The sequence below is a fragment of the Trichoderma asperellum genome, chromosome 1 (assembly GCF_020647865.1).
Source record: "Trichoderma asperellum chromosome 1, complete sequence".
NCBI classification, from domain to species: domain Eukaryota; kingdom Fungi; phylum Ascomycota; class Sordariomycetes; order Hypocreales; family Hypocreaceae; genus Trichoderma; species Trichoderma asperellum.
In genome coordinates this window covers 6666786-6694197 of record NC_089415.1, presented here as the reverse complement: position 1 = coordinate 6694197, position 27412 = coordinate 6666786, and the positions used below count along the sequence as shown (strand labels likewise).

Here is a 27412-nt window from a genome sequence, read left to right as displayed (position 1 = left end):
AGCAAGCAGTTGGCAGTTTTTGTACGACAGAGCTGTCATACTCATACTGGTGATACCTACTCTAATTCTATACCTATGCCGCTGTCATTGGCGGTGTCAGTACAGCGTCGCACACGGCATGCCATACAAGACGTGGCGCCGTTGGAGAAAAACCTGCTCCATCAGAGTCGCACCGCCATCCAGAAAAGTCTGGGCGACTTGGGCGATGCTCCGACGACGGATCTCGCGCTAGAGCTGCTGTGTCCACATCTGCGTCCTTGGCTGGTCTGAGAGATTGAATCTCGAATCTTTAATCTCCGCAGCGCATCTCGCAGTGCCCCTGGGACGTCGCCTTAGATAAGAGGTACTGGTGGAGAGGGGGGAACTAGATAAAAATGACATTTTGAGCTGCTTGGTGAGATCCTCGCTGTTCTTGACAGTCCTGCATATAAACGGCGAAGAACAACAGCCAATCAAGTCATTTTGAGGGCTTTTCTTCTCTTTTCCTTTGCTAAGCAGCGCACCGATGGACGGTTTTGAGAGGGTTTTTCCAGGGTTGGATACACGAATCGTTCCAGATGAGGGGAAGCAGCAGCTGATACGGGGGCGCCACCGGAGCTGCATTAACAACAACTAGCAGCTGTGCCTACCGGTGCTAAGCAGGATTCAACGGTATGACCATAGCAGTGCTGTTAGGTTAGGCTTTAGCAGAAGCAGCAGCAGCAGGGCGGCCCTTGGGCTGGGACTATTTAAAGCTGACCGCCCATTCCCCCTCTCCAGCAGATCCTTTAGTCTTTCCATCAAATACCAGGCAAACTCGTCGTCAGCAAAAATTTCCATATATTCACCAACCAACAAACCAACAACATCATCATGTCTGGATGCGGCTGTGCTCAGGGCGGTGCTTGCGGTTGCGGTTCTGACTGCACCTGCCAGGGATGCAGCACCGTATGTCTCCCCGAATTCTTTGTGTAACCTCTCTGTGGGGGAGTTTATTGGAGAAGATGATGAAGATTGCGTGCTGATAACGACTGCAACAGCACACCAAATAAAGCCTCTTCAGGCTAAATACATCCGATCTGGAATCCCTCTTCGACTACGGGGATGTTGAACTCGGAAGGGCAAGTGGCGATTCTTCTTTTCTTGTCATTGAAGATGCAAAGATTGTACCTATCTGTGTGCAAGGGAAGCTTGTGATTTCGTGGAGGGACTATCAGACGGAGACAGAAGACAGTATTAAATTTGAACGAGAAAAAGAAATGATTTCATGTCATTAAATCTTGTGTGAATCTGGCTTCTCTACTGATGGTGTAGCTACGTCGTCTAGACCTGGCCAGGTTTCAGGCCCCAAGGTGCAGGGTAGCCAGGCCAGATCACCTGAACAGCTTCAGCCTATCAGCGCCTTCTACTGGTAGTGCTAGGGACATAGTAGGTACTGGTTGACTGAGTACTCTGTAGTCTCGCTGTCTGAATTATGATGCTGCAATATCCACAAAAAAAAAAGAAACAAGACAAAAAGCACCCAGGGACCATTATCCATCGCTTTATAACGTTGCAGGTAGCGTCCGTCAGTGGTGCATCTGCCGAGTACTAATGCGCGGAGTCCCTGGAAGCCGCTCATTTAAGCGCTGTAGGTACCGTACCCACGGAATATATGGAATGTCCGATAGGGCCATGCTGCGCTTGGGTGGGACTCTGACATCAATCAACGTTCTTTTGTCTTGCGGCCTTTTGATTGCGACTGGTCTCTCACACGACCTGTACGACATAAACAGCTCGACGAAAATCCTTTCGCGAAAGAACCCCCTACGTATACGCTTTACATTTATTTGTATTAGTCTTGGCAACCTGAAGCTGCGCCCTTCTTCCTTCGTCTTTGCGCTGTTCTGCCGCGCGTCAAGCTTGACGCAGAAGATGCAACGGTCCCAAGCATAGCTATCACGATCGAACTTTACAACGGCCTCGAGAGACCTGGATATCTGCCAAGACGAGAGGGTTAGCAGCCAAGGCATGGATCCTTCGGCGGCGTCCACGACCGCATCCCAGCCTCGTTCATCGTCTGCCGATCCTGCCAACGACTCGATGGACACCCCGCGACGATGCTTCGTTTGCTTAACGGACGAGGAACCTACGGACCCCCCAGGCTCCTGGGTCGATCCGTGCCCATGTACGCTCGAAGCGCACCAAGACTGCATGCTCTCGTGGGTGACGGATTGCGAGCGATCTAACAAACCTCTCAAATGCCCCGTGTGCAAGTCAGACATCCAGATGGATGGCCCGTGGGACCCCATCGCCCACATACACGATGTCATACATCGCAAGTTTACGCGCGCAAGCCCGTTCATCCTGCTGACGGGCGTATCGGTGGGAGTACAGTTTAGTCTGCAGATGTATGGCGCGATGGCGTTGTGGACATTTGCGGGCAAGGAAGCTCTGCTTCGCTTCGCTTTGGGCCCGGAGATGCTCATCGACGGACGATCCCCTGGAGCGCTCAGATTCGCCAAGGAGCGCATAGTGAATGCGCTGATTCTGATGAATGTTGCGCCGACGTTGCTCATAAGCCAGCTGCTACCTGGTCTCACAAACAGATACTTTATGCAGTCTGCCTCCATCGTGAGTCTACCCATGACAGTGCGCAAGGCAACAAGCATCCGCGCAAAACGTAAGAAATGTGGCATATGCTAATGATTACTTGTGCGCAGTACGGAATCTATAGTATGATTCGGAACGACAATTTTCTGGAGTGGCCGCCTTCTCCACGACTGGCCATGGTGGCGCTGCCCATCATACGTAAAGCCTACTTTAGCTTCTGGAGAGACTTTGTCATGCCTTACGAAGTGAAGCTGAATCGACAGATCTCAGGGCTGCCACCTCTCGACCCGCGCGAAAGTGGTGACGGTGCTCATAATCGACAAGACTTGGATCGCAACGGAGAGGGAGGGTTTGTTGGTCTGCTCCAGAACATCCTTGATGTACTGGATCCGGATGAAGAGGAGCCAGCGGCCGGGGCCAATAATGGTGGTCGCGAAGCACGGCCAGGAGCTCGTAATGAGTTTCGCCTAGAGCAGCACGAAGAGGGCGACGAGATCAGGGTTGAGCTTCTCATCCAGGAGATTGAAGAGGGCGCGGTCGAGATACCGAGAGCAGACAACGATGGGCAAGATGCTCATCCACAATGGGACCAAGCCCAAGGCGACCTTGCAGACGGGCATCGCCAGGAAAACCAGCGTGACGCACCTCAAGCACCGCCTGCACGGAGAATGGGACTCGGCGGTCTCCTGTCCAGCGTTTCCAATTCCATCGTGGGAGCCCTCCTTTTGCCGGGCATCTCCTTTGCCATGGGCGAAGCTTTGCGGCTGATACTCCCGCGGTCATGGACAACGGCGCCGTTTGCTAGGAATCATTGGCTGTTTGGTCCATCGCCCTCAGGGCGCCCTGGCCTGCTGCAGCAGCAATGGGGTCGCAGTCTAGTAGGAGGATGCCTCTACGTCGTCCTGAATGACATCCTCAGGGTGTACAGCAAGTCTCGCCGGGTGGCAGCCATGCAGAACCGGAAGGTGAAGAATGTAGATAGACCCCGACGGAAGAAATAAGTGCATGGAAGCAGTAATTTTCTCTATTTTTTTTTTCTTTTTCCTTTTTCGATTTCTGCGTCAGGCACTGCAGCGAAGCATGGGAAAGCACATCAAGGGCGGGCATATGGGATGGGAGTTTATGGGGCGGAAATGCTGCAAATTTGCTACTGCTATTTATCACCTTCAAGTGTTACGAAGCGTTCTCGCTCAAATTAGACCCGGCCGTTGTCTATGAGTTGGAGAGTTTGCGGCAGAGGACTTGTTCTTTTCTATCAATGTATTCATATTCTGTGTAAGCGTATACTGTAGGTATATCGGCAAATAGGCTGATAATATCATCCTGCGCTTCTCTTCTACGTGACACCTGAAAGTGACTTCACATGAAAACAGTCTGAGGACGTCTGCCTCTCCCATGACGCCTCGATGCCGATATCGATACTGATAAGACAGTGCAGCAGATAACAGCCAGCGCCGGCGCAGAAAAAGAACAAGAAAATAGAATATTCCAGCCCTCCGCGCAAGCGCTTTGCCACTTTGGGCCCCACGACAACCCATGACAGCCTAAACTAGGCGATGCACCAGCCGCGGGGTCTCCTTCCAGCCAGCCTCTTCCCTCTCGTTAGACTCTGCTTTTTCTTTCGCCGATCAGCCTTCCGTTGACATCGAAGATTCGGGAATCCCCCTCTGTCCCTTGTATAAAAAAAAACAGCGTTGAAGGCTCACGCAGCTCTCGCGCCATCACGAAGAACCCCAAGAGCCTCAGGCGTTAATTCTCAGCTGCTGACATGGTATGAAGCCGCCGTTTCTCTCTTTTTTCCCCCCTCCCCCTCTATTTTCTCGATTTGCCGAATCATCCCCAGACTCTCTGACTCGGAAATGGTTTTGCATTGCGATAAATACATTGTTTTGCATAACGAAGAATTGAATCGCCATTGCTAACCTCGCACGCATCAACTCCAGGCCGCTCAACAAACCCCCAAGCAGCGCCTCGCGCTCGCCATCTGCGACTTCCTCTCCACCTCCACCACCGACGGCACCCTCACCGCCGAGGACAAGGACTCCATCGACGTGGCCATCAACTGCATCGCCGAGTCCTTCAAGGTCGATGCCGCCGACGATGCCGCCGTGAAGAGCGCCGTCGGGCCCCAGACCCTCCTCCAGGTCTTCAGCAAATACGAGTCCTCCAACTCCTCCTCATCCTCAGCAGCCGCCTCGGCCTCTGCGTCCACTCCCGCAGCAACCTCCGCCTCAACCTCCTCGCCCGCCTCCTCAACCCCCGAGCCCTCCGACGCCCAGAAGAAGGAAGCCGAATCCCTCAAGTCCAAGGGCAACGCCGCCATGGCCCAGAAAGACTACGCCTCCGCCATTGACCTCTACACCCAGGCCCTCGCCCTGCACCCCTCCAACGCAGTCTTCCTCTCCAACCGCGCCGCTGCCCACTCCGCCGCCCGCGACCACCAATCCGCCCGCGTCGACGCCGAGGCCGCCGTCGCCATCGACCCGACCTACACCAAGGCCTGGTCCCGCCTGGGCCTCGCCCGCTTCGCCCTCGGCGACCCCAAGGGCTCCATGGAGGCCTACCAGCAGGGCATCGAGTACGAGGGCAACGGCGGCTCCGAGCCCATGAAGAAGGGCTTCGAGACGGCCAAGCGCCGCGTCGAGGAGGAGCAGCAGGCTCAGGACAACCTCGCCCGCTCTGGACCCGGTGCCGGTGCCGGTGCCGGCGGCATGCCAGACCTCAGCAACCTTGCCTCCATGTTCGGCGGCGGCGGCGCCGGTGGCGCTGGCGGCATGCCCGATCTCAGCTCCATCATGAGCAACCCCATGTTCGCCAGCATGGCCCAGAACCTGATGAGCAACCCCGACCTCATGAACAACCTGATGAGCAACCCTCGTCTCCGCGACATGGCCAACCAGTTTAGCAGCGGAGGTGGCATGCCTGATCTTAGCTCCATAATGTCCGACCCCAACATTGCCGATCTGTAAGTTATTCCCTCCCCCCCCCCCTCAAGAGCATGAAGAAGAATTTGAAGATGATAAAAGAAACTTTGCTAATCATCCCATCGCAGGGCCCGAAACATGATGGGCGGCGGCGGCGGCGGCGGCGCTGGTGGTGCCCCTGGTGGTGGTGCTGGCCGGTAAACAGGCTGGCTTTCATACAGCGAAAGAGAGGGTATGAAGAGACAGAGAGTTCGTCATCAAGGGCCATTTTAGCCGTGTGCCTGTGTGGCATCACAGCTGTATGCCCAACAAAACAAACAGAAACAAAAGACCTACGTCCTCATTTAGATATGACTATCAGGCGCAATGACCTCAGCGTAGTTAATGAATTGTAAATATAGAGAGCTAAACGGAGCCCTCAATTTTCACTTTTGATTGTCTTAGTATTACTCGGAGCTACTTAATCTACATTTTCCGTGTTCCACTACCAATGTACCGCATAAAGAGAAAAAAACAAAAAAAGAAAAACATCTCTGAGCTACCGCTCGCATGATAAGCATGAGTTTGCTCTTGTACCGACTACCCTTTCATTATTTCGTCTCCAAGTATGACGCATCGCAATTATGCCGTGAGAGCCATCCTTTAATGTCAACACAAAACGCCTCCCTAATAATGCATGTCGTAAAATGGTCTAGTCGTGCTATGAGATTATGATATGATAATATTTGTACAAACCAAAATGATGTTGCGTGAATAGGCGCCTATGCCGTTCCAAGCGACTCCTTGTTAATAGTATTTTCTCTCACCCCCTTCTTTCTTATTCTTGGCTGCTCTTATGTGGCGAGGCGCCGTGGAAAGCACGGCCTCTCTGTCCACGAAGAGATCCAGCCCGTAGGCGTCGAAGGCCTCGAATACCCCGAGTTGAGGCTATTATGGTTGATTGATTTTCGCCCGTCTTTGGCGGCGGTTGATTTTCGTTGCCAGGAGGGGCTGTTGGTAGTTTGGCTGGTTCCTGTATATCTTTTATGACAGTGGGGGGAATCGTTTCGGGCTTTCCTTTGCTGTTCTCCTTCGGGGCTGTAGTTGGGAATATGCCGCATTTGCCGTCGCTAGAGTTACGTGGAGGGATTGGCGGTTGTTTTGCGATAAATGAGCCCCTGATGCCAAGTTTAGGAATCAAAGATGAGCCTGGACTGCCTTGGGCTACTGGGGCAGATACGCGACGCTGCTCCTGTTGGATGAGTTAATCACGCTGAAATATCACTACGAACTCGTGATTATACGCACAGATGTGATACTGTCATCAGCGCTCTTTGTAGGAGACTCGTTGCATGCGGTAGAGCCCGAGGTAGAAGTAGGGGACGTGCGATGGGGCTCGCTCTTTGAATGCACACGACGAGAGTATCGCGGTCGCATGAAAGTGACACTATTTAACTTGGAAGGGTGGGCTGTTGTACTTGTAGAAGGCCCTATTACAAAATTGTTAGTAACTGTAGTGTGTATTGTGTGTTGCTTGAATGGCCTTGTCTACCGTTTGCCTTGCCTCCTCCACCCACTGAAGTTGGCTCGCCGGCAGCTTCTTGGGTCGTTTTCATTATGGGTGAGTTTCTCAATTCATGGTGCTCGGGTATATTAAGGCTGCTCTTAGAGGTAGCAGTATTCGCCTCGGAGAGGTGGCTAGACCTAGTCGACAGGCTCATCGGCGTGTTGGTCGTGCCACGTTCATCTATGATAGACACTTCATCAGACCATCGAAGTTTGCTGGCGTGACCGGTGACCGCCTAAGTCTCGGTTTTCCTAGCGGTTGAAGAAGTGGTCTGCTGAACATCATTTGTCGTTTTGGATTGAGACTTTGTCACCATTGTCGCCCGAGGTGTAAATTCAGGGGCCACAGGATTCAAGCGGGACCCCTAAGAGGACCTGTTAGTATCCTCTGAAGAGCTTGAGTTAATGTTATGAATCATGTCAGAATCTACCTCCTTCTGACACTTCTTCTGAGTGGCTGATTTGCCATTGCTCATCCCGGATACGCTGCTACTCTGACTTTCATCCTGTAGCTCGCATGTCTCAGTAGTGGTTCTTTCAGAGCAAGAGTCGCTGGCAGCAGTGTTTGTATCGTCGAGTTCGTCCGCGGCGTTGACCTCATCTTGCGGTTTTAAGAAAGTCTGCTTCGACCATAGATCTGCATATCGCCCGTCGGCGGCAATGAGATCACTATGACAACCCTGCTCGACAACCTTGCCATTTTCAATAACTACGATACGGTCGGCATTCATAATGGTAGAAAGCCGGTGACTGAATCAAGAGTGGTTAGAAGAGTAGATGCAGTGGCATTGGTTGAGAACTTACGCTACAACGAGTGTGGTGCGTCCTTGGCAGAGCTTCGCGAGAGAGCTCTGAATCTGTTGTTCAGTCTCCGTATCAACAGCGCTGGTAGCCTCGTCCAAAAGAACTATATCTGGCTGTTTCAGTATCGCTCGGGCAATTGCCACGCGCTGGAGCTCTCCTCCAGAGAGTTTCCTGGTATTATTAGTATACTAAGAAGAAAAGAAAAGGGCCAATTAAATCAACAAAAGAGAGGCGGAACTACTTACACTCCTCGTTCACCGACGTGCGTCTCGTAGCCTATAAGCATCGTGTAAGCATACACATTTCAAGCTGTATATCTTAGGCTATCACATACCCTCAGTATAACTCAAGATCTTGTCATGGATACTGGCGGCTCGGCACGCTTCGAACACTTCCTCGTCGCTTGCAGTGATTCTGCCGTAGCGCACATTGTTCATAATGGTGTCATCAAAAAGAATGGCATTTTGAGGAACAATGCCAATGCGTTCACGTAGACTGTATACTACGAGTTAGTGCTGTTAAAGGCGCCAGATAATGGAATAGACATGTACCTGAAGAGCTCAACATCACGAACATCCTGGCCATCTATGGAGATGCTGCCCGATTGGACATCGTAGGATCGGGCTAAAAGCTTCAGCAACGTTGACTTTCCTGATCCAGTTTTACCCACAAAGGCCACTGTCATGCCCGCTGGAACATCTAGACTGACGGAGTCGACGATGTTTCTTTTCGTATCGTAGCTGAAGCGCACATTATTGAACTTGACCTCTCCAGAGATGAACTTGAATGGTCGCGCGTTCTTTTTACTCTTTACCGAGGGCTTGGTCTTCATGATAGCCAAGAGCCGTTCCGCACTAATGAGATTATCGCTCATATTCTTGCCAAGGTTGGCGAAAAACTGCAGCGGCGCAGTAAGCTGTGCCCAGTACATGAGGAGCATTGCAAACTGCCCAGGCGTCGCTTGCCCGTTGTGAATTCGGAAGACGGCGAGGAATGCACTTGCCATGAGGCCTACAGTGAGAACGACAGTTTGGAAGGCAACGGACACAGACCAGCCCAACAGGTATTGTTGCTCCTTAAGCCATCGGTTAGTTACAGCATCGGCATGTCTATTATCCTCGAAGCCAATTTGATTGAAGGCACTGGCAGTCTGCCACCCAGTCAGACCGGAGTTTCGAATACTATTCTCTCGAAACCAGGCACTCATACGTTTGCGACTAGCTGATTTGGATTCGGCTACAAGGCGAGTTGCAAGTATCATAAAAACAGTTCCAGTAGCCGCAGTAATTAAACCTTCGTATGGGCCGAAGGTAATGGAAAGATAGACAATGGCGACACACATATCGACCAGCATAGGAGCAGCCTGGAGTAAAACGCTTTCGATTGCATTTGCAATTGCGTTTCCACCATAAATGGCCGCTACCATATCACCTGGGGTCTTCGACTCGTGGAAATCGGCGGATAGGTGCATTATATGAGAATAAGAAGCCCGAGTCAAGGCTTCTTGAGAGTAGTATCTGACAGGTATCCATAGCCATGAGCGGACAAGCTCAATGCCAGATTCGGAAGCCGCTAGTCGAAGAACTGCGAAGAAGATAACGGCTGCCCAAGGACTGCTAGAAGACTTGCTAAGGATGTCCATGATGATACCAGTCTGCCGTGGAATGAGCAAATGAAGCGCATTTGAGGTAAGAAGGCATAGTATAACGGCTACTGCTCGTAGCTGCAAGTTGCGATTTCCCACGGGCCAAATATAAGGGAACAAGGTCTGAAAGCGTTAGCCGAGAGCAAATCTAATAGAAGCTATGTTGAGAACGAAAATATAATTAGAAAAGATGCATACCGTGAAGCCTTTGGCATATTCAAACCAATTTCCCTCTTCTTCCAGCCTCTTCTCCAGACTTTCACGGCCTTCTCTCTGTCGCCTTTGCCACGGGGACTCGGAGTTGCTACTGGATGCATTTTCATTTTGCGCCGTCGAGCCATAGCTGGAGCTGTTTCCAAGTTTCCCTGAGCGTCCCTGAGTCTCAGTTTGGTCGCCATTAGGTTCTGGCAGAAGTGACTGTCTTTCTCCATCCAACACCGGCGGGGCTCTCGACCATAGGCCCAAGCAAGTCCATGCCGCCAGAGTGGAGAGTGACACAAGTCTCATGGAGATAAACACAATATGGAGGACGTCAAAGCGACTTAGTACCATTCGCTTTAGATGGAAAGCTGTCAAAATTGAGATGGAGAGCTCAAAACACAATGCAAGGAACCATGATCCGCGAAAAGGATACCACACCAAGGTTTCGGACTCAATCAGCTGAATAAACAAGATACCAAAGACGAGAATACATGATAGATAGTTGATGAGGGCATGTTCAATGGGGGCAGACTTTGTAATGATTGATTGTGTGCCGAGAATGGTGATTTGGGCCACGTATGTCAACAGGAGACATCCGAGTAAGATGATGACAGCCCGTCGGCTGGGCCGCTCTGGCCGAGCACTCTCGCTCTTCTTGAGAGCCTGCAGAGTGCAGGAGGCTAGCAGAGATGCGGCAAAGAAATAAAGGAAGACAGTCGCCGGATACAGGTACTTGAGGGCTACCAGGACCGCGCCCTCACTGGCCTCGGGGACCATGCTGGGCCAGCAGCCAGATATCAAAGACCTTGACCGATGAAAGTGGCCTAGCGCTGTTGCAGATCCAGATCGAGGGTGGGACGAAGATCAAGATCAGGATGGATGTCGAAGGCTGAGCCTGGAATTGGCTGGTGTGGGAGAGACAGGGATCTCCGATCTTGCAGCTGATGTCAATAGGGCTGTGAGAAGGCGAGAAACGCTCGGCTTTGGAGCGGAAGAGAGAGGGAGAGGCCTTGTAAGAGACAAAACAGAGCTAGAGCCGGCGAGGAGGTCTGCAGTAGCGTGCCGTGAAACAGACTAAAGCACTGGCTGGTCGAGTATAAGCGAGAAGATACGGCGAGAGAGGCCAAAGCTGCGTTGTGCTGTTGCCAGGTGGGAACTGTGGTGGGCTGGAAATGAGGCTGAAGCGGAAGAGCAAGGGGCGAGAAGGAGGAGGACGACGGTTTCCACCAGCAGCTTTCCTCTGCTGTGCTGTATGCAATGGCTGCAGCAGGGCCCGAAGAAGGAGATTGGAAGGCGTGAGGCCACGCAGCTCCTGGTATTGCTGCTGCTATTGGCGAGAGCGAAAAGACTGGTCGACGATCGAGCTTGGGACGCAGGAGGGATGGATAGAGCCAGGCATGTGCCTTGCAGGCGTTTATACGACCAAGTCACGAGAAACTCGGCCCGGCCGACAGCTCCAAGGCTCTTCTTATAGGCAGAGGCTCGACCTGCCTCTTTGATACGGCCAGACTGTATTGCGTCGGTCCAATTCCTGGTTGAGCCTTTGCTTGTTTGTGTCTTGTTCAGCCTCTTTGTTCGCTTTCATCGCGTTCATTTTCTGCCCCTGGCAATCGCACCGTCAAGGTTCTCCCGATCCAGCTCCGGGACCGATATGGAGTGGGGAGGACGTGAGGCTGCCCTTGCTGCTCTGCCCCGTCATCCATGGCAGCAGCGTCGTGTGTGCTCTAGCTGCTCGTGCTTGTGGCTCTGGCTCTGGCTTCGAAGCTACGAGGTGGGTGCACCAACCGCCTAGCAGGAGTAATAGTTTATTGTTTAATTACTTTGCATGTGGTATATGCACGCCTCTCCCACCTATCACAGCAGCGCCAGCATTTCACCCGGACGGCCCGCTAACCCGATAGGCGGCTACCCGAGCGCCGTGCCAGCGTCCACACGGCGATGGCACAAGTCAGAGCCAAGATGTTCACTCAGCCGTTCAACGGTTGGGCTGCTGTATTGGGCTGATACGTAAGGCACATGCCTACTTGTACAGACGCCTGTTCAGCCCTTGCAACCACTGCCCAACTCCAGCCTGCACTGCATCCAGGTCGAGCTTCTCGCAAGTGCCGAGCTGAGGCCAGGCTCTGGGGGTCCTCTACAGCGCCTGCCTCTGTACGGGCTGTACTTACTGCGCGCAGTGGTGGCACGGAAGACGGAAGAACAGCCTGGAACTGCCCATCTGCCGTCCATCCATGATCGCGTACCTCGCACTTTGCTCCCCAACACCACAATCTCACCTCCCTCAGCGGGCACGCGCCGGCGTGAACAGCATTCGATCCCGAAAACTCTAAAGCGCTGCGGCCGCTATTACGAGGAGCCTGCCTCTCTAGCTCCGGTCGAGTCAGGCTAGGATGCCCTAGTGGCCCATGATCACCGAGACTCCGAAGCTTGGAGGCTGGGATAATCCAGCGTACAGACCCCTTGTCCAAGGCTGCCTTGCAATCAATGCGCTGGGAATGGCGAGAGCGCATACGGATGGCCTCTCCAAGCAGCAATCAGAGAGCTGAGGGGGCTGAGAGAGCGAAAAATACGGCCTCTTTGGTGACTAGGTCACGTCAAGACCACAGCTGAGAGGTTGCAAAACGAGGACAGTCAGAAAATAGATGACATGCAGGCAATCGGTTGGTGATCTTGTACGGCTCGGAGCCCTCACACGATGTTACCGCTCCTCATCCTTACAGCCAGAGCGTCCGATTTGATCCAATCGTTGCGCTTTGCCCGCAGATGAGGAGAGCAGAGTTGGATGCTGATTCATCTATTTGGGTCTGACCAAACCCCTTTAGACACGCTCTTGTCGGATGTGACATCGAGATCTTCCTGCTCCATATTTGTCTGCATATGCAAGGCCTCATTGAGTGGTCTGTGGCCTGTAACTGTGTCTGATAGACGCAGCAGGGGTGCGAGTACGTGTAAGATGTCGCCGCCAGGCGCCAACGGCTCTGCATCTTCATTTTCTCTGATGAGAATCACCGCATTGATGAGAGAAGATCCGGTTCTGATGGCCCACGACTCAGGCAATTCCCAATTGACATGGCAGTAAGCTATCACCATGAGCCACGTTTAGCAAGCAGCAATCCCGTTATTTGTCCGCGATGATGGTGTGGTGTGGTGCTGCAGCTACCAACCCACCACCACCACCACCGGCAGAGGCAAAGTCGAATGCCTCTTATCACCAGTGAGGTAGCACTGCCTGAGGTTAGCAATTTCCGATAAACTACACGTCAATGCCTACCTATCCATGGCTGCCAAGCTACTCGATGAGTTCTGGATTCTCGTGTCGGAAGTTAGTTCACTGAATCAACCCTCCTTAACTCGCCCTGCCACCACCGCGGAGCATCCAGTGCTTCCACGAGAGCTATTGGTGCATCGCTTTCGGACTGAGCAGCTGGCACACGAGCAACCGCTACATTAGCATCAAAGCTGCTTATTATATGCAACCGATTGACAGCTGAGGGGATGACACGTACGGATAACTTTTGGCAAGCGTGCCCACTACATACAGCCAGCAAAGCATTCTACATGTAAGTGCCACACTCTCCTCACTTTCTCTCTTTGTTTCTCTCCTTCTGAGACAGTGACACTTGATACTTTGTCCAACGACAATGAAAGAGATGGAGACGTAATCCGTGTGGGCACAGCACAAGACAAGGATACAAAACCCACAGCGAGAAACGCACCCGAGTGGCTGACAACCTGATGTGTCCGTAGGATGGCACCGATTTGATGGGCTGCCTCTTCGGAAAATGGATTCCACGATGCATTGGCATTGCATGCTCCACATACAGCCGCCTTTTTCCCTTTACTAGTCCTATTCAACGCTCCAGCTGATGCAAGCTGTTTTCTCCCAAGGCGATCCTTCGCTGTCAGCAGGACGCATGGTGGCATGGGAATCACCCTTGGCCAGACTAGATTCACTGTGCAGATGCAGGCGCACGACTACGTAAGTAATCCGTACTGCCGCATTCAAGCTCGGTGATGTTCCTTCATGCTTAGTAGAACAACTCAACTGGTACTAGCCGTGCATTTATTTCGCCTATTGCGTTTACATGATTGCACGGCACAATGGCAACCCTTACATTTCAAGCACGAAGAGAGCAATCAACGAACAGCAAGAGATAGGACAAGACTCCATCTCTCGTTCCTTTTGCCACGCCAAATTGTCACTCCATAATCCACTGGGCGACGGGGACTCACCGCTTAGCGATTTGGGCACCGAGAGGGTCTGGCGGCAAGGCGGGTAGGACAGAGATATCGCCGCTGGCTTGACATCCACTTCCATGAGTAGCGTCACCTATGTATACTGTAGCACACCCCATGTGACGGGTTTCGGTGACACCAAGTAAGAGAGAGAGAGAAGCAAACGCTGTTATATCCCCCGAGACCGAAAATTCCGCTTCAGTTGCACTGCGTTAGCCATGCCAGTGCTATCCATTGCTCGATCATCCGATATCTCACTTGTACGCTCGAGTCCAATACCACCCTCCAAATGCCTGCATCTTCATTGGTAGATGAGAAATCCGCGCCGAATCGTTTTTTTTTTTTTTTGTTTTTGGCTTACTTTGTGGGGAGCTGCTTTTTAATCTTTTAGTGAATTGCCGGGGTCTGCGTGCCCAACGCTTAGCCATTTGACCCCCCTTGCAGATGCACATCCTTGAATCGTCTCCATCTCCACTTGAGACTATACCAAGTACAAGAAAATTTGTAGAGAGAGCTTGGGCGGCGCTCTGCCGACTAACTTGCTTTAAGAGAAGAGACAAAGATTAATTAAAGCGAAAGAAATTGTACACACATACATTCCGGACTAGTCAATATTACAGAGGCTGATGTCGCATTTCACTGGAGGTAAGCAATACAAGCAGTAAATATCAGCAAGAGTAATAACATTAGAGGAATAGGCCATACAGCGCAGCGAACCGATTAAGAGGGGAGAAAAAAGCTTATAATACATGATGAAAAATTAAGCCAGCTTATATAACTCAACGATTATGAGAAATAAATTGTTTCTAATTGAGACTATAATACTATAGGGTATTTTGCCTTTTGAGATGCGTTTATACCAGACGTATGTAAGTTTTTGAGATATTCTAGAACATCATTCTTCTAGATCTACATAATTAAGTAGAGTTGCACGTTATTCAACTTTTGTATGAGATATATTATACTGTATATTAGGAACGTCCTACATCCCACAAAGATCGAAGAATCAAGCCATTGTTTACCATTCAATTTGATATCATTATTCTGTAATGAGGATACTAGACGAAAGACATCGGCTACATTTAACGATTGCATATATGGTAGTAATTCCTCACGACCACGACCGACAAGAAGTTAGAACCAACAAATGGAGCGTATCATTGCAGGTACTTTTCGTTGAACCAGCTTGTTCCCGCGATCTCAACCGTGGAGGAGTTAATACCTCTTACCGCTCGATTGACACTCCAGGACAATTCTATCAGGGATACTCTCTCGACCTTCAACACAACAAACACAGTATCTAAGAACAGTCGGTCTCCATTCAAATTCTGACAGACGCTGATATAGGCTCCATTAACATTGTCCGTTTATCAAAATGAAATTCGGTATACACTGCGCACAAACCTTGGCACAATAGTATGGCCATGATCTGAAGCACTGTATCGAGAAGTCAAGGCATCTTGATGAGAGCGTGACTTGTGTTACATTCCTCAAAGGATTCGTATTTCTAGCATCCTTCCATGGTCTTTGATGCGTTGTATAAAAGATATGTAGGGCGGATAAGCCTGTATCTAACGAGTCGATATATATCTCCCTACTCACTAATATTGGATCAATACTGGCGGTACGGCGAGATACCATTTTCTAAGCATTTAGATATCATTGCCACCGGTGTTTGTGATAAATGCTATTGATGTGTGGAGTATAATGACCGGAGGGCACCGAGATTCTCACTGATCGAGGTGGAATTCTGTATACAGTCATCCTAAAAACCTACCATTGAACAGCGGAGTGTGCAATATTTGGGATACACGCAGTATATTTTTTAAATGCAGAGGCAGATGAACATTGACGAAAGGAATATTGAAGATAGTTTGTCAAGTAAAAAAAAAAAAAGAAAAGATAGCCCCTGGCCCCAACTCCGTTTGAACATAGTTGCCATTAAATGATAATCTATAAAGATGAATTGAAGTATTTTTATGACAGAGAAAATGGAAACCGGAGACGACTATTGTATGCCTGTGCTCTTACTATGCTCTAGCAATAAATAAGCATCTGAGACGCTTAACTTTCCTTGCTCTGTTTAGATATACTTTCCCTTGACATCCTTGGCGCTAAGATCACCAGATTCTCTTGCGATCTGCCACTTGATGAAGGAATTGACTGACAAGGGTTTGATATCATTATATGAAACGTCGATATAGGGCCCTGTATGTAAATGAGCCTAGGTAGCCCCAGGACCAATGGATTCATTAGCTTTTACATATACTACTAGTATCATTTGGACATGATAGGCATTGGGATTCAAATGGAAAAAAATCCAGGGGGTTCTATCGAAATTGGGATTGAACATCTTTAGTCCCACTCAGCCACCGCTCTCCCGGAGATATTTGTCCATAGTTCCCCCAAGCTGCATATAACCTGAATACTTGCCAAACAATCGCTTGTGACAAAGGTGTGTCGTAATGTATGAGTTTAGTGCCACCATTTCGTTCAATTTTAGATAGCTTCACACCTTTCATAGTGTATTTGTGCCGAATCAACTAGCCTTTGTATGTGACTCGAGAATTTTGAGGTAGCTTCGCCGTATACTATTTAGTAGCTGATACTATGGGTGCTACACATCATTATGATCAAGCTTCTTCTTTGCACCATGCTTGAATCTTTCATTGGGGCTTGAAAAGTTAGCGAGTCTTAGACGATTGGTATATGGGTCCGTGGGGGGCAGGTCTCGCAATAGCTGATGCCGAAAGATTGCCGTTTTGAAATTTTCTACAAGCTACATTTCAAGATGTATACTCTACTAAATCCTATATTTAAACGCTTATAACCTCGATGTGCATTTATATCTCAAAGAATGGATCAATACGCCGGCTGTTACCACACCTGGATCCTGCTAGAAGCTGTTGACTCTGATCAAAGGATATCCTGACGGCAGGAATAGAGTTTGCGGATCTTCACTTCAGAGACGTTGCCGAAAGATTCTTCAAGTCGTATGATCGGTGCAAGCATCTCCGCTGACCAAAGACAAGTACTGCTTATCTACTTCGTTGCAAATCTGCCTGAGTAGGCACCTACATTTTGAAAGACATTTCACGGCGAAATCGGCGGTAAATTGTGGATCTGCCAGTCAGCCGATCATATGCGATCCACGGTATTTGCAGGTGGTCTCGAACTTGAGATGTCTAGGAATACTGGCCAGCGTCCCTTTTTTGCTTTTTGCCGATGTAGGCAGGTCTCGCGAACACAAGGTCCTCTGGGGAAAGTGTGGAGATATGAGCTATGTATGTGCTGTTGTGATAGCACGGGAATGGAGTATAGAGTTCTCTCGTTAGCTCACATAAGGCAGAAGAGACTATGGTTATTATTGCCAAGATCCGCTCAGGAACGAATGATCAACCACGCGATAACAAGATCTAAGATGGATAGCAGATTTTTTAAGCACCACCTTGTGCTCCCCTTCTTTCGCTTGATATACGAGACAGATTCTTATTTTGTATTTGCCTGAATGAGCAACCGCGCCCGCCATCTGAGATTTAGATTCGCCCACGCTGGGAGCAAAACCTGGGGATATCCTGTTTTGGAATCTCTCGGCGGCGCTAGCCTTGTGCTGATGCCAAACGTGGAAATCCCGCCGCGAGCAGTTCCACCAGGATCCAGCTTTTTGTCCATCGTACAACCTACAAACCCGCACAAGGCGATGATTATTGAGGGGTTGGAGGATCTTGTTAAATGACGTAAAAAGATAGCCTGGAAAAAACGGGAGTAAGTCATGGGATGTGGACGAGATACTTAAGGCAAATGGTATCCTCATCAGGGAGGATATATTTTCTTCATCCAAGAGACATTCAAGAGCAGTGGTGTACGACAAGAACGTGGGTAAAAAGTGCGAGCGCTATTACTTTTAAACGTTCGTCGCTGATATTCAAACCACGTTTCGCTTGAGAGCATAATTGTTCCTCTTTTACCATCTGGGTGCCTTTCATATATTATTTTTATCGTCCATAATGGCACCAACGGCTATTGCTGATCTCGGCGAGACCGTCGCCTACTCTGTCGGCCAGAAATTAGAAAACCTCTCCGACGACATTGACGAGGTTAACTCCATCAAGTACGATTCAGAATCCAAATTCGATGCCAACAAAGATAAAGCAAACTTCCGCCAGTATGAGGACGCCTGCGACCGGGTCAAGAACTTCTACAAGGAACAGCACCAGAAGCAGACAGTCGCTTACAACCTTGCTGCTCGCAACCGCTTCCACAGCGCGTCTCGAGCTCGCCCGGAGATGACTATTTGGGAGGCCATGGAGAAGCTCAACACTCTTATTGATGAGTCTGACCCTGACACGTCACTGTCTCAGATTGAGCACTTGCTTCAGTCTGCAGAGGCGATTCGTCGCGATGGCAAGCCACGTTGGATGCAGGTCACTGGCCTGATACATGACCTCGGCAAACTCATGCTTTTCTTTGATGAGCTCGGCACTCAGGGCCAATGGGATGTCGTTGGTGATACTTTTCCCGTTGGCTGCGCCTTCGATAAGCGCATCATTCTGCCAGATACTTTTGCCAGCAATCCTGACACAAAGGACCCTGTGTACTCGACCAAGCATGGCATTTACTCTCCTGGCTGTGGCCTGGACAACATGATGCTTAGCTGGGGCCATGATGAGTATCTGTACCATGTTGTCCGTGACCAGTCGACTTTACCGGATGAGGCACTCGCCATGATCCGTTATCACTCGTTCTATCCCTGGCACCGCGAGGGAGCTTACAGGGAGTTCATGTGCGAGAAAGACTGGAAGATGCTCAAGGCTGTTCAGGCTTTTAACCCGTATGACCTGTACAGTAAGAGTGACGATGTTCCCAGCGTGGAGGAGCTCAAGCCATACTATATGGAGCTTATTGATGAATTTTTCCCTCAAAAGGTGATTAAGTGGTAGATTAAACAGCGGAATTGCACTTAAGCGGGCGTTATAATGGATTGGACATGTTTTTTTCTTTTTTTCTCTTTGCTGTTGTATGATAATGGATTAAGGAGCGGGGAAATTGATAGAGGGCTTCAGCTTCTCCTGGGCCACAGCGAGAATTGATCAATATTATTACCGAAGCCTTGAACATGTTGAGCACACGATGAAAGAAGTGAAACGAAGAATGAAGACGCATCGCTGTTACATGTTGTGTGCTGTATCTCTGTTCTCTGAAGGATTTGTCGTACTGGGCATAGTATTGATGCTTGTGGCGTCCTGCGCGTATGCTAGTCTTTCGTGGGGGTGACGCGAAGTAGAAGTAATGACACTCTAAGAACAGTCTCCAGAATGAAATTATTTGGAGGGACAATTTGAATAAATGAAAGCATCAATGCTAGATAGATAGAATAGTAGAATTAACAAAGTTGGTATGTATTGAAGTTGAGAGGTACGCACATATATTGGACATCACGTGGCAGGTACATGTACCCTTGGCGTCTTCTGCGCTTTCCGGGTACAAGGCCCAAGTACTGGGCACTTCTGGCTAGCTTCTTGGGGAGCTCCATCCGTTACCTCAGCGCCGCCTCGCCTGCTAAGCTGTCGTCACTGGCCGCCGAGCCACTTTGCGCTGGTCTTTTGCCCTGTCTCGCTCGCTCAACTCCAAGAAGATCCGACGACTCGCCATCCAAACCGGCGCAATCGCCACACTCTGTTGCTCGTCAATGCCTAGTGGAAGGCTCGATTCTGGCCGCAAGCATCGTCCCTAAAGCTACCCCGCCGCCTGCTGCATCGCATCGACAATGGCCACGCCGGCCCCCTGGAGGATCAGGCTCGACTGCTTGAGGATGCCCTGGTGGCCGTGCGCCAGCAGACATCGCTCATGCGTAAATGCCTCGATACGCCCGGAAAGCTCATGGACGCTCTGAAGTGCTGGTATGTGCCGCTGTTACGCCGTTGCGACGCCCCGCGGCTTTGACCGAGGGACATATATGGGAAGAGAGAACGAAAGAGGCTGACGCAAGCATGTTCTTCATTTTGTAGCTCGACGCTGGTCTCCGAGCTTCGGACAAGCAGCCTTGGCCCGAAGCAGTATTATGAACTCTACATGGCCATATTCGATGCCCTACGCTTTCTGGCGGTCCATCTGCGAGAAAACCATCCTGTTAACCACTTGGCCGATCTCTACGAATTGGTTCAATATGCCGGAAACATCATCCCAAGGCTGTACCTCATGGTCACTGTTGGAACAGCATACATGTCCATCCCCGATGCGCCAGTAAAGGAGCTGATGAAGGATATGATGGACATGAGCCGCGGTGTTCAACACCCTATTCGCGGACTGTTCCTCCGATATTACATGTCTGGACAGGCCAGAGATTTTCTCCCTACTGGCACTGGCGACGGCCCCGAGGGTAATCTGAGCGACTCGATCAACTTCATACTGACCAACTTTGTGGAAATGAACAAATTATGGGTTCGTTTGCAGCACCAAGGACACTCGCGCGAGAGGGAGCAGAGGATCCGTGAAAGACAGGAACTACAACTTCTTGTGGGGAGCAACATTGTCCGCCTGAGCCAGTTGGTTGATCTGGAAACTTACAAGACGGGCATTCTTGCGCCTCTATTGGAGCAGGTTGTACAATGCCGAGACGTTTTGGCCCAGGAATATCTTTTGGAGGTCATCACACAGGTATTCCCTGACGAGTTCCACCTACACACCCTGGACCAGTTCCTCGGCGCCGTATCACGGCTGAACCCCCACGTGAATGTCAAAGCTATTGTCATTGGTCTCATGGACCGTCTATCCGAATATGCTGAACGTGAGGGGGCCAGTGAGAAGGGCCCTGATCAAGAAAAGGCTGAGGCTGAGGCATTGGCCAATCTGCTTGAGAAAGTGCAGCTTCAGAAGGAGGCCGAGCCGCCAGCCGCTCAGCCAGCCCCCGAGCAGCCGCCTGCGGAGGAGGCAAGTGACAAGGTCGCCGAGGAGGCTGATCAAGAACAAGTACCAGAGGGAGGCGAAGCATCAGCCGAGCCCGCAGTTAGCGAAGCGGATACTGCCGCTGCGGCAGAAGAAACAGCGCCCTCAGTTGCCGAGACGGAAACAACGGCAGTCAATGGACAAGAGGGCGATTCTTCCAAGGACGTACAGCTCTACGAAGTCTTCTTCGCACAGGTCAAGAATCTTGTTGAAGCCCAGCATCTCCCCATCCAAGACACCATTGCGCTGTTGGTATCCCTCTGCAACTTGGCGTTGAACAACTATCCCGACCGACTTGACTATGTGGATCAGATCTTGGCTTACGCCACGGCGAAAACGAAAGAAAACATCAACAATGCTGATCTTCACTCCGCTCAGGCTCAGCAGAGCCTCCTTGCCCTGCTTCAGGCGCCCCTCAACCGCTACGTATCAATATTCACCGCCTTATCCCTCCCAACGTACGTGCCTCTTTTCCAAGCTCAGTCATACCCAACTCGCCGCGCCGTTGCTGGTGGTATCATCCGCGGCCTTTTGAAGGACCAGATCAAGATTTCCAAGACGAGCCAGTTGGAACACGTGCTCGATGTCCTATCGGTACTTATTAAGGAGGGAACACAATCACCACAAGGCTACCCCGGAGCTACTCAGCGACGAGCTGTGGAGACTGATGAGACTCTTGAAGAGCAAGGATGGCTAGCAAGAATGGTGCACTTGCTCCAGGGCGAGGACAATGATACGCAGTTCAAGCTCCTGCAGCTGACACGCAAAGCATTTTCGGACGGCAACGACCGCATTCGAACAACAACGCCGCCGCTGATAACAGCAAGCTTAAAACTAGCCAGGAAATTCAAGACGAGAGAGCATTTTGATGACAACTGGGAGACGCAGATTAATGCCCTTTTCAAATTTATCCACTCTGCGATTAGCACGCTCTATACTCGCGTGACCAGCACGGGAGTGGCTGAGTTGGCTTTGCGCTTGTTCTGTTCTGCAGGGCAGACCGCAGACCTGACAGGATTTGAGGAAGTGGCATATGAGTTTTATGCGCAGGCATTTACAGCTTATGAGGAGTCCATCTCTGATTCCAAAGCCCAGTTCCAGGCTGTCTGTGTCATTGCCAGCTCACTTCACCAAACCCGAGGCTTTGGCAAGGAGAATTACGACACGTTGATCACCAAGTGCGCGCAGCACGGCAGCAAGCTGCTGCGGAAGCCAGATCAATGCCGAGCAGTGTACCTGGCTAGTCATCTGTGGTGGGCAACTCCCGTTGCTGTGAATGGCGAAACAGAAGAGACTGAGGTAAGATGAAGAATTAAAATCAAAATGCAGAGGAAAGAAATTGTATCATATGCTAACTTGTTTAAACTCATAGCTCTACCGTGACGGCAAGCGAGTTCTAGAGTGCTTACAACGGGCTCTTCGTGTGGCCGATTCGTGCATGGAGACAGCAACCTCGATTGAACTATTCGTTGAGATTTTGGACCGCTACGTCTACTATTTTGATCAACAGAATGAAGCAGTATGTTTTCTCTCTCTAGGTCTCTCTATGTCTCTCTATCAGATATCGTACTAACACTTGCTTTCTCAACTAGGTGACTACGAAATACCTGAATGGTCTTATTGAGTTGATTCACTCAAACCTAGCAGGCAATCAGCAAGAATCGGCTTCAATCGAAACCAGCAAGAAACACTTTCATCAAACTCTTGAGAATATCAAATCCAGGCAGTATGAGGGAGTTGTTTTATATCCAAGTTAGGAATGGGGTGTCTGGTCAGCGAAAGCCGCAGGGATGCTTAAATGATTCTGCGATACAAAACAAGATTCAAGAATAAAGAAAGCTCTGGAGAAGGGGGTTAAGTAAAGGCGTCATGGGACGAAAGAGCGTATAGATGTTTTAATGCACCACCAAGAAGCAGCCGGAGCAAATGAGGACATGGCATGACAATTGATGTATTTTTATTCGATTACATATTACACTTTTTGGTCGCGAAAGGCACTTTTTGGCTGTTGAAAACTTGGTGAAGAGAAAGATGCTAGAAATAATCGGGAAGTCGGTGGTTTGAATGCAGTCTTTTATGCTCTTTATTGCGATCATTGGAACATTATATCCTTATACAGGCGCTTAGGACAGTGGTGATGTACAGTAGGGCACTTGTCCAAGGCTCCATTCCTGCGGAATACGACGGTGGAGCTGACAGATGGACTTCGTGACGCCATTAGCTCCGTACCCCGATGCGTATGTCGAGGTATTATTGCTGCCAGGCCAAGGCCGCTAATTGGGGTAGTCTGACTGTGCTGTACGAGTACGTGTAATTATTGACAGATCGCGGTGGCAGATTTGGCATCCACGGCTGATCAGCGCGACAGTGAGCGGGCTTTTTCAGGTCCGGGGTCCAAGCGACGGTAGAATCGCCCATCTCAATATTGATTACCGCCATGTAGCAGTGATTTATATCATGTTGCGGCCAATAAACTCACGCCGGCTGGTGCACATATTAAATTAATCGCTATAAATCGTTTCCCCCTCTGTTCTGCAGCCATATTGAGTCTCTCCTCAGCACAAAAGTCCGCTCTCTGCAATGGTGGCGTTCCCAACTTGGCCAAACGGATTGCCAAGCGCGGATTTTAATGTAACCCGTCACGTTTCGAAGGGGTTTGTCTAGGAGGCAAATTTATAGGGGCGGAGTCTTTCAGGGAGGGCGATGCGGCTAATACTAGCAGTTAATTACCACAGCTTAGTGGCAGCATTCTTCTGCGGTGCCATTGCTGGGCGCGCGCTGCGCCTATTATTGAACCAATTTTACTCCGCATTGTTACTGGGACCCTTTGCTTTGTGCATGTCCAGCGGTAGGCGGTGCAGCTGCAGTGCCAGAACCCGAGTTTTGAAGCAGAGCGGAGCCCCCGGCTTTGCTGCATCGTCATCCCTTATCGCCCGTCTGGCTGGGCTTCGTAAGCCGCCATCGCCTCTCTTCATTCTTCCATCTCCAACCAGCGGTTTTCCAGCAGTGGCTGCGCAACCATCACCAGCCTTGCTCGCCCTTTCTTCTTCTTCTTGGATATGCGGCATTCTTGACCGGACTTTTTTTTCTTCTTCTTCGCATTCTTTGATACCTCTCTCCACATCTTTGCTCGACCAATCCAGCGTGCTCTCTCTCATTCTCGACACTCGTTTTCGTTTGATTTGCCCGCTTGAGCCTGACCAGTCTGAATGGCCACCTCGACATCGCGTGCTCGCCCATACCCATTCCAGCTCGCCTAACCGTAGACGACAACTTGCGGATGAGTGCGCAGTCGTGCTTGTGGACGATATTTTTTGTTTCTTTCTTCTTCTTACTCTAGCCCACCATGCCTTCGGAAAAGGTACCGTTCTACGATCCGGTGCCACCGACGTACGATGAGGCACTGGCCGGCAGCAGTCGTAACTGGGTGCCGCCATCAGCACCCACGAGAGACCCTATTGACGAGCGCAACGCGACCGAGACCGAATCGCAATCACTGCTGCCTCGCTCCGGCGAAAATTCACAAGGCTCCAGACGGCCTAATGGCTACCGGCCACCGACGGTAGAGTCAGACGAGGAAGATGACCTGTGGAACAGCGACAGCGATGCCGACGAGACGAACCAGGTGCGCCGCGAGATGGAAGAGCTGGAGATTGAAGAGCCAAACCGCACAGGAGGAGGCTCGTTATGGGGGAAGCGGATAGGCTTCAAGCTGTCGCTGCCAACATGGAAATGGACCTGGCGGATAAGGATTCCTCGGTTCCGCATCCAGCTGCCGCAGCGGGCTTCGGTATCGGCGGGCTCCTCTCCCGACGATGAGGCTCTCGACAGAGACGATCTCGAAAACGTGAGGTCGTGGATGCAGGATCTCGCCTTCCCCAAGGTCAATAGTATGATGGTGCTGGTCACGTTTGCGCGACTATTAGCGCTCGCCCTCGTCATCGGCTTCATGTACTTCCTCTTTGCGAGCGGCATGCTGACCGGCCTGACGAATGGTGTGAACAATGGAGGCCTGCGCTTCGACCCCGAGGACCTTCGCGTCCATTTACAGCGAAACGTCGACCCCAGAAGAATGCGCGCCGCCGTGAAGATCTTTTCGAGCTACGCACATATTGCCGGCACCGAGGGCGACTATGCGACGGCACTCGACGTGGAGGCAATGTTCAACAAGGCTGGATTGGATGCGGTGCAGAAGGACGACTACTATGTATACCTCAACTACCCGCGCGAAGACGGACGAGCCGTGCAGATTATGGACGACAAGGGCGAAAATGCGATTTGGACGGCCGCGCTGGAGGAGATTGAGCGTGGCGGAGAGACTGCTGGAAAGCAGACACCAGCGTTCCATGGACATTCCAAATCCGGAGATGTCAAAGGCCCGCTGATTTACGCAAATTACGGATCAAGGGAGGACTACAAGAAGATTCAGGATATGGGTATCGATACGAAAGGTGCAATTGCGCTCGTTAGGTATTACGGCACGCAGACGGATCGGGCTCTCAAAGTCAAGGGAGCGGAGTTGGCGGGCTTCGCGGGATGTCTGATTTATAGCGATCCCGCAGACGACGGCTTCCTCAAAGGTGATGTCGCCCCTGGTGGGCGGTATATGCCAGAGGATGGTGTCCAGAGAGGCGCCGTCAGTCTGATGAGCTGGGTCGTCGGCGACGTCCTGACGCCAGGCTGGGAGAGCAAGAAAGAGGTGCCTCGCCTCAAGGTAAACGAGGCAAATGGACTTGTCCAGATCCCTAGTCTTCCGCTTGCCTGGAGAGACGCACAGATTCTGTTACAGCACCTCCAAGGTTTCGGACAAAAAGTGCCGGATGCTTGGAAGGGCGGTGTTCCCGAAGTGGGCGAGTGGTGGACCGGAAATTCATCGTCGCCGATTGTTCGTCTGAAGAACGAGCAGGATGAAAATGAGAAGCAACCCATTTGGAATGTTTACGGAAAGATTATAGGCATGGAGCAATCGGCCAAATCGATCATCCTGGGCAACCACCGAGATGCGTGGTCATTTGGTGCGACTGATCCGCACACGGGCACGGCTATTATGATTGAAATGGCACGCATCTTTGGCGACCTGGTTGGTCGGGGTTGGAGGCCTCTTCGCTCTATTGAGTTCATGTCGTGGGATGCAGAGGAGTATAACCTTATTGGATCTACAGAATTTGTTGAGAAGAATGTGGACTCTCTACGGGAGAATGCGTTTGCCTACATCAACCTGGATACTGTAGTATCAGGGCCCGAGTTCCGCGCCTCTGGCTCTCCTCCGCTCCAAAAGAGCTTGTTTCGCGCCATGAACCGAGTCGTTGACCCGAATTTCAACACCACTTTGAAGGATCTCTGGGACCGTCGTGGTGCTAAGCTCGATGGTTTGGGAGCAGGTAGCGATTATGTCGCTTTCCAGGATATCGCTGGAACAAGCTCGCTGGACCTGGAGTTTGGCGGCGAGCCATTCCCTTACCACTCCAGCTACGACAACTTTGACCTGATGGAGCAGGTCATCGATCCCGACTTTACCTATCACGGTTTATTGGCCCAAGTTGTGGGCCTTCTCCTCCTCGACCTGGCTGATAGGCCTATTCTACCCTTTGACATGGTCAACTACGGCAGAAGTCTCCAGGCCTGGATCGGCGACTTGGAGTCGTGGGCGAAGAAGGAGGAAGAGAAGAAGAACAAGAAGGACTTTCTCAAATTCGACGACCTCAAGGATGCGGCTGCCACGGTCTCAGCAAAGGCAGAGCAGTTCTCCAAGTGGGAGCTTGAGTGGGACCGTACGGTTCACAGAAGTGGAGGGTGGGAGACGCAAGAGCTGGGCGGAAAGCGGATTGCGTACAATAACAAGATGGGCTACTTTGAGTCGATGCTGTTGGATTTGGAGTTTGGTGGCGGTGTAAGTTTGTTTCTTTTCTTCTTCAAAAACTGGTGGGTTGTTTTACTAACGGGGGGCATTTTTAGATCCCTAATCGCACACAATTCAAGCACGTCGTATATGGCCCGCAACTGTGGTCTGGCTACGACGAGGCCTTTTTCCCTGCCATCCGCGATCTTGTCGATGCGGAGTTGTGGGATGGGGCCAATTCATATATCAACAAAACAGCGACTCTGATGAAGGAAGCGGCGTCGATTTTGGAGATATAACGAGACGGATTTTACTTACTACAATTCCTTTTTTTTTCCCATGAGTTTTTCATCTATCTCCTCTTTTTGCGAATCTTTTCGATTTCCAGCACGGCGCCATGCCACGGATTTATTCATCGAAAAACTACGCCCGCCGACTCCCCCCGGATTTCTTTGACCCCCCTTCTACATATCATACATATCATACTTGACGCATATATCCAACCACTTCTCGATATACATAATCCCCCTATTTTTTATGACAGACGGACAGAGCCCTTCAAGAGAGGAGTACAGGAGATTAAGTTGGGGCCTTTTGGGAAGAATGATAGATGGGCTTTATTGGTGGGATATGCTGCTTTTTTTGCTTTGTCTTTTTTTTTTTTTTTTGACCCAAGCCTTCCTGTGGCTGCTTTTGCTAGCT

The 27412-nt window shown here is 50.7% G+C and overlaps 8 protein-coding genes across 8 annotated transcripts; 5 read left to right on the top strand and 3 right to left on the bottom strand.

The window, feature by feature from the left end:
* Positions 1 to 228: 228 nt before the first annotated feature.
* Positions 229 to 827, bottom strand: TrAFT101_002123 (uncharacterized protein; the record flags this gene model as incomplete). The annotated part of the gene is made up of 1 exon (XM_066126513.1): positions 229 to 827. The coding sequence occupies exon 1, from the start codon at positions 601 to 603 to the stop codon at positions 229 to 231; it is 375 nt and encodes a 124-aa protein (XP_065982616.1). The 5' UTR covers positions 604 to 827.
* A 1162-nt stretch (positions 828 to 1989) lies between these two features.
* Positions 1990 to 3572, top strand: TrAFT101_002122 (uncharacterized protein; the record flags this gene model as incomplete). Its single annotated transcript, XM_024899713.2, has 2 exons — positions 1990 to 2592; positions 2682 to 3572. The coding sequence occupies 2 exons, from the start codon at positions 1990 to 1992 to the stop codon at positions 3570 to 3572; spliced, it is 1494 nt and encodes a 497-aa protein (XP_024763240.2).
* Positions 3573 to 4339: 767 nt separating this feature from the next.
* TrAFT101_002121 (uncharacterized protein) lies at positions 4340 to 5696 on the top strand (the record flags this gene model as incomplete). Its single annotated transcript, XM_066126512.1, has 3 exons — positions 4340 to 4342; positions 4515 to 5536; positions 5624 to 5696. The coding sequence occupies 3 exons, from the start codon at positions 4340 to 4342 to the stop codon at positions 5694 to 5696; spliced, it is 1098 nt and encodes a 365-aa protein (XP_065982615.1).
* A 616-nt stretch (positions 5697 to 6312) lies between these two features.
* Positions 6313 to 7195, bottom strand: TrAFT101_002120 (uncharacterized protein; the record flags this gene model as incomplete). Its single annotated transcript, XM_066126511.1, has 3 exons — positions 6313 to 6726; positions 6783 to 6964; positions 7027 to 7195. The coding sequence occupies 3 exons, from the start codon at positions 7193 to 7195 to the stop codon at positions 6313 to 6315; spliced, it is 765 nt and encodes a 254-aa protein (XP_065982614.1).
* A 210-nt stretch (positions 7196 to 7405) lies between these two features.
* Positions 7406 to 10467, bottom strand: TrAFT101_002119 (uncharacterized protein; the record flags this gene model as incomplete). The annotated part of the gene is made up of 6 exons (XM_024909641.2): positions 7406 to 7790; positions 7845 to 8015; positions 8090 to 8120; positions 8179 to 8339; positions 8396 to 9612; positions 9688 to 10467. 6 exons carry the CDS (start codon positions 10465 to 10467, stop codon positions 7406 to 7408), a joined length of 2745 nt encoding a protein of 914 aa, XP_024763237.2.
* Positions 10468 to 17482: 7015 nt separating this feature from the next.
* Positions 17483 to 19076, top strand: TrAFT101_002118 (uncharacterized protein). The gene has a single exon (XM_024907842.2). The coding sequence runs from the start codon at positions 17934 to 17936 to the stop codon at positions 18864 to 18866; it is 933 nt and encodes a 310-aa protein (XP_024763234.1). The 5' UTR covers positions 17483 to 17933; the 3' UTR covers positions 18867 to 19076.
* A 401-nt stretch (positions 19077 to 19477) lies between these two features.
* TrAFT101_002117 (uncharacterized protein) lies at positions 19478 to 23081 on the top strand. The gene is made up of 4 exons (XM_024907841.2): positions 19478 to 19826; positions 19935 to 22170; positions 22244 to 22390; positions 22464 to 23081. Exons 1-4 carry the CDS (start codon positions 19774 to 19776, stop codon positions 22626 to 22628), a joined length of 2601 nt encoding a protein of 866 aa, XP_024763233.2. The 5' UTR covers positions 19478 to 19773; the 3' UTR covers positions 22629 to 23081.
* Positions 23082 to 23687: 606 nt separating this feature from the next.
* Positions 23688 to 27408, top strand: TrAFT101_002116 (uncharacterized protein). The gene is made up of 2 exons (XM_024899587.2): positions 23688 to 26761; positions 26827 to 27408. Exons 1-2 carry the CDS (start codon positions 24218 to 24220, stop codon positions 27007 to 27009), a joined length of 2727 nt encoding a protein of 908 aa, XP_024763232.2. The 5' UTR covers positions 23688 to 24217; the 3' UTR covers positions 27010 to 27408.
* Positions 27409 to 27412: the final 4 nt, after the last annotated feature.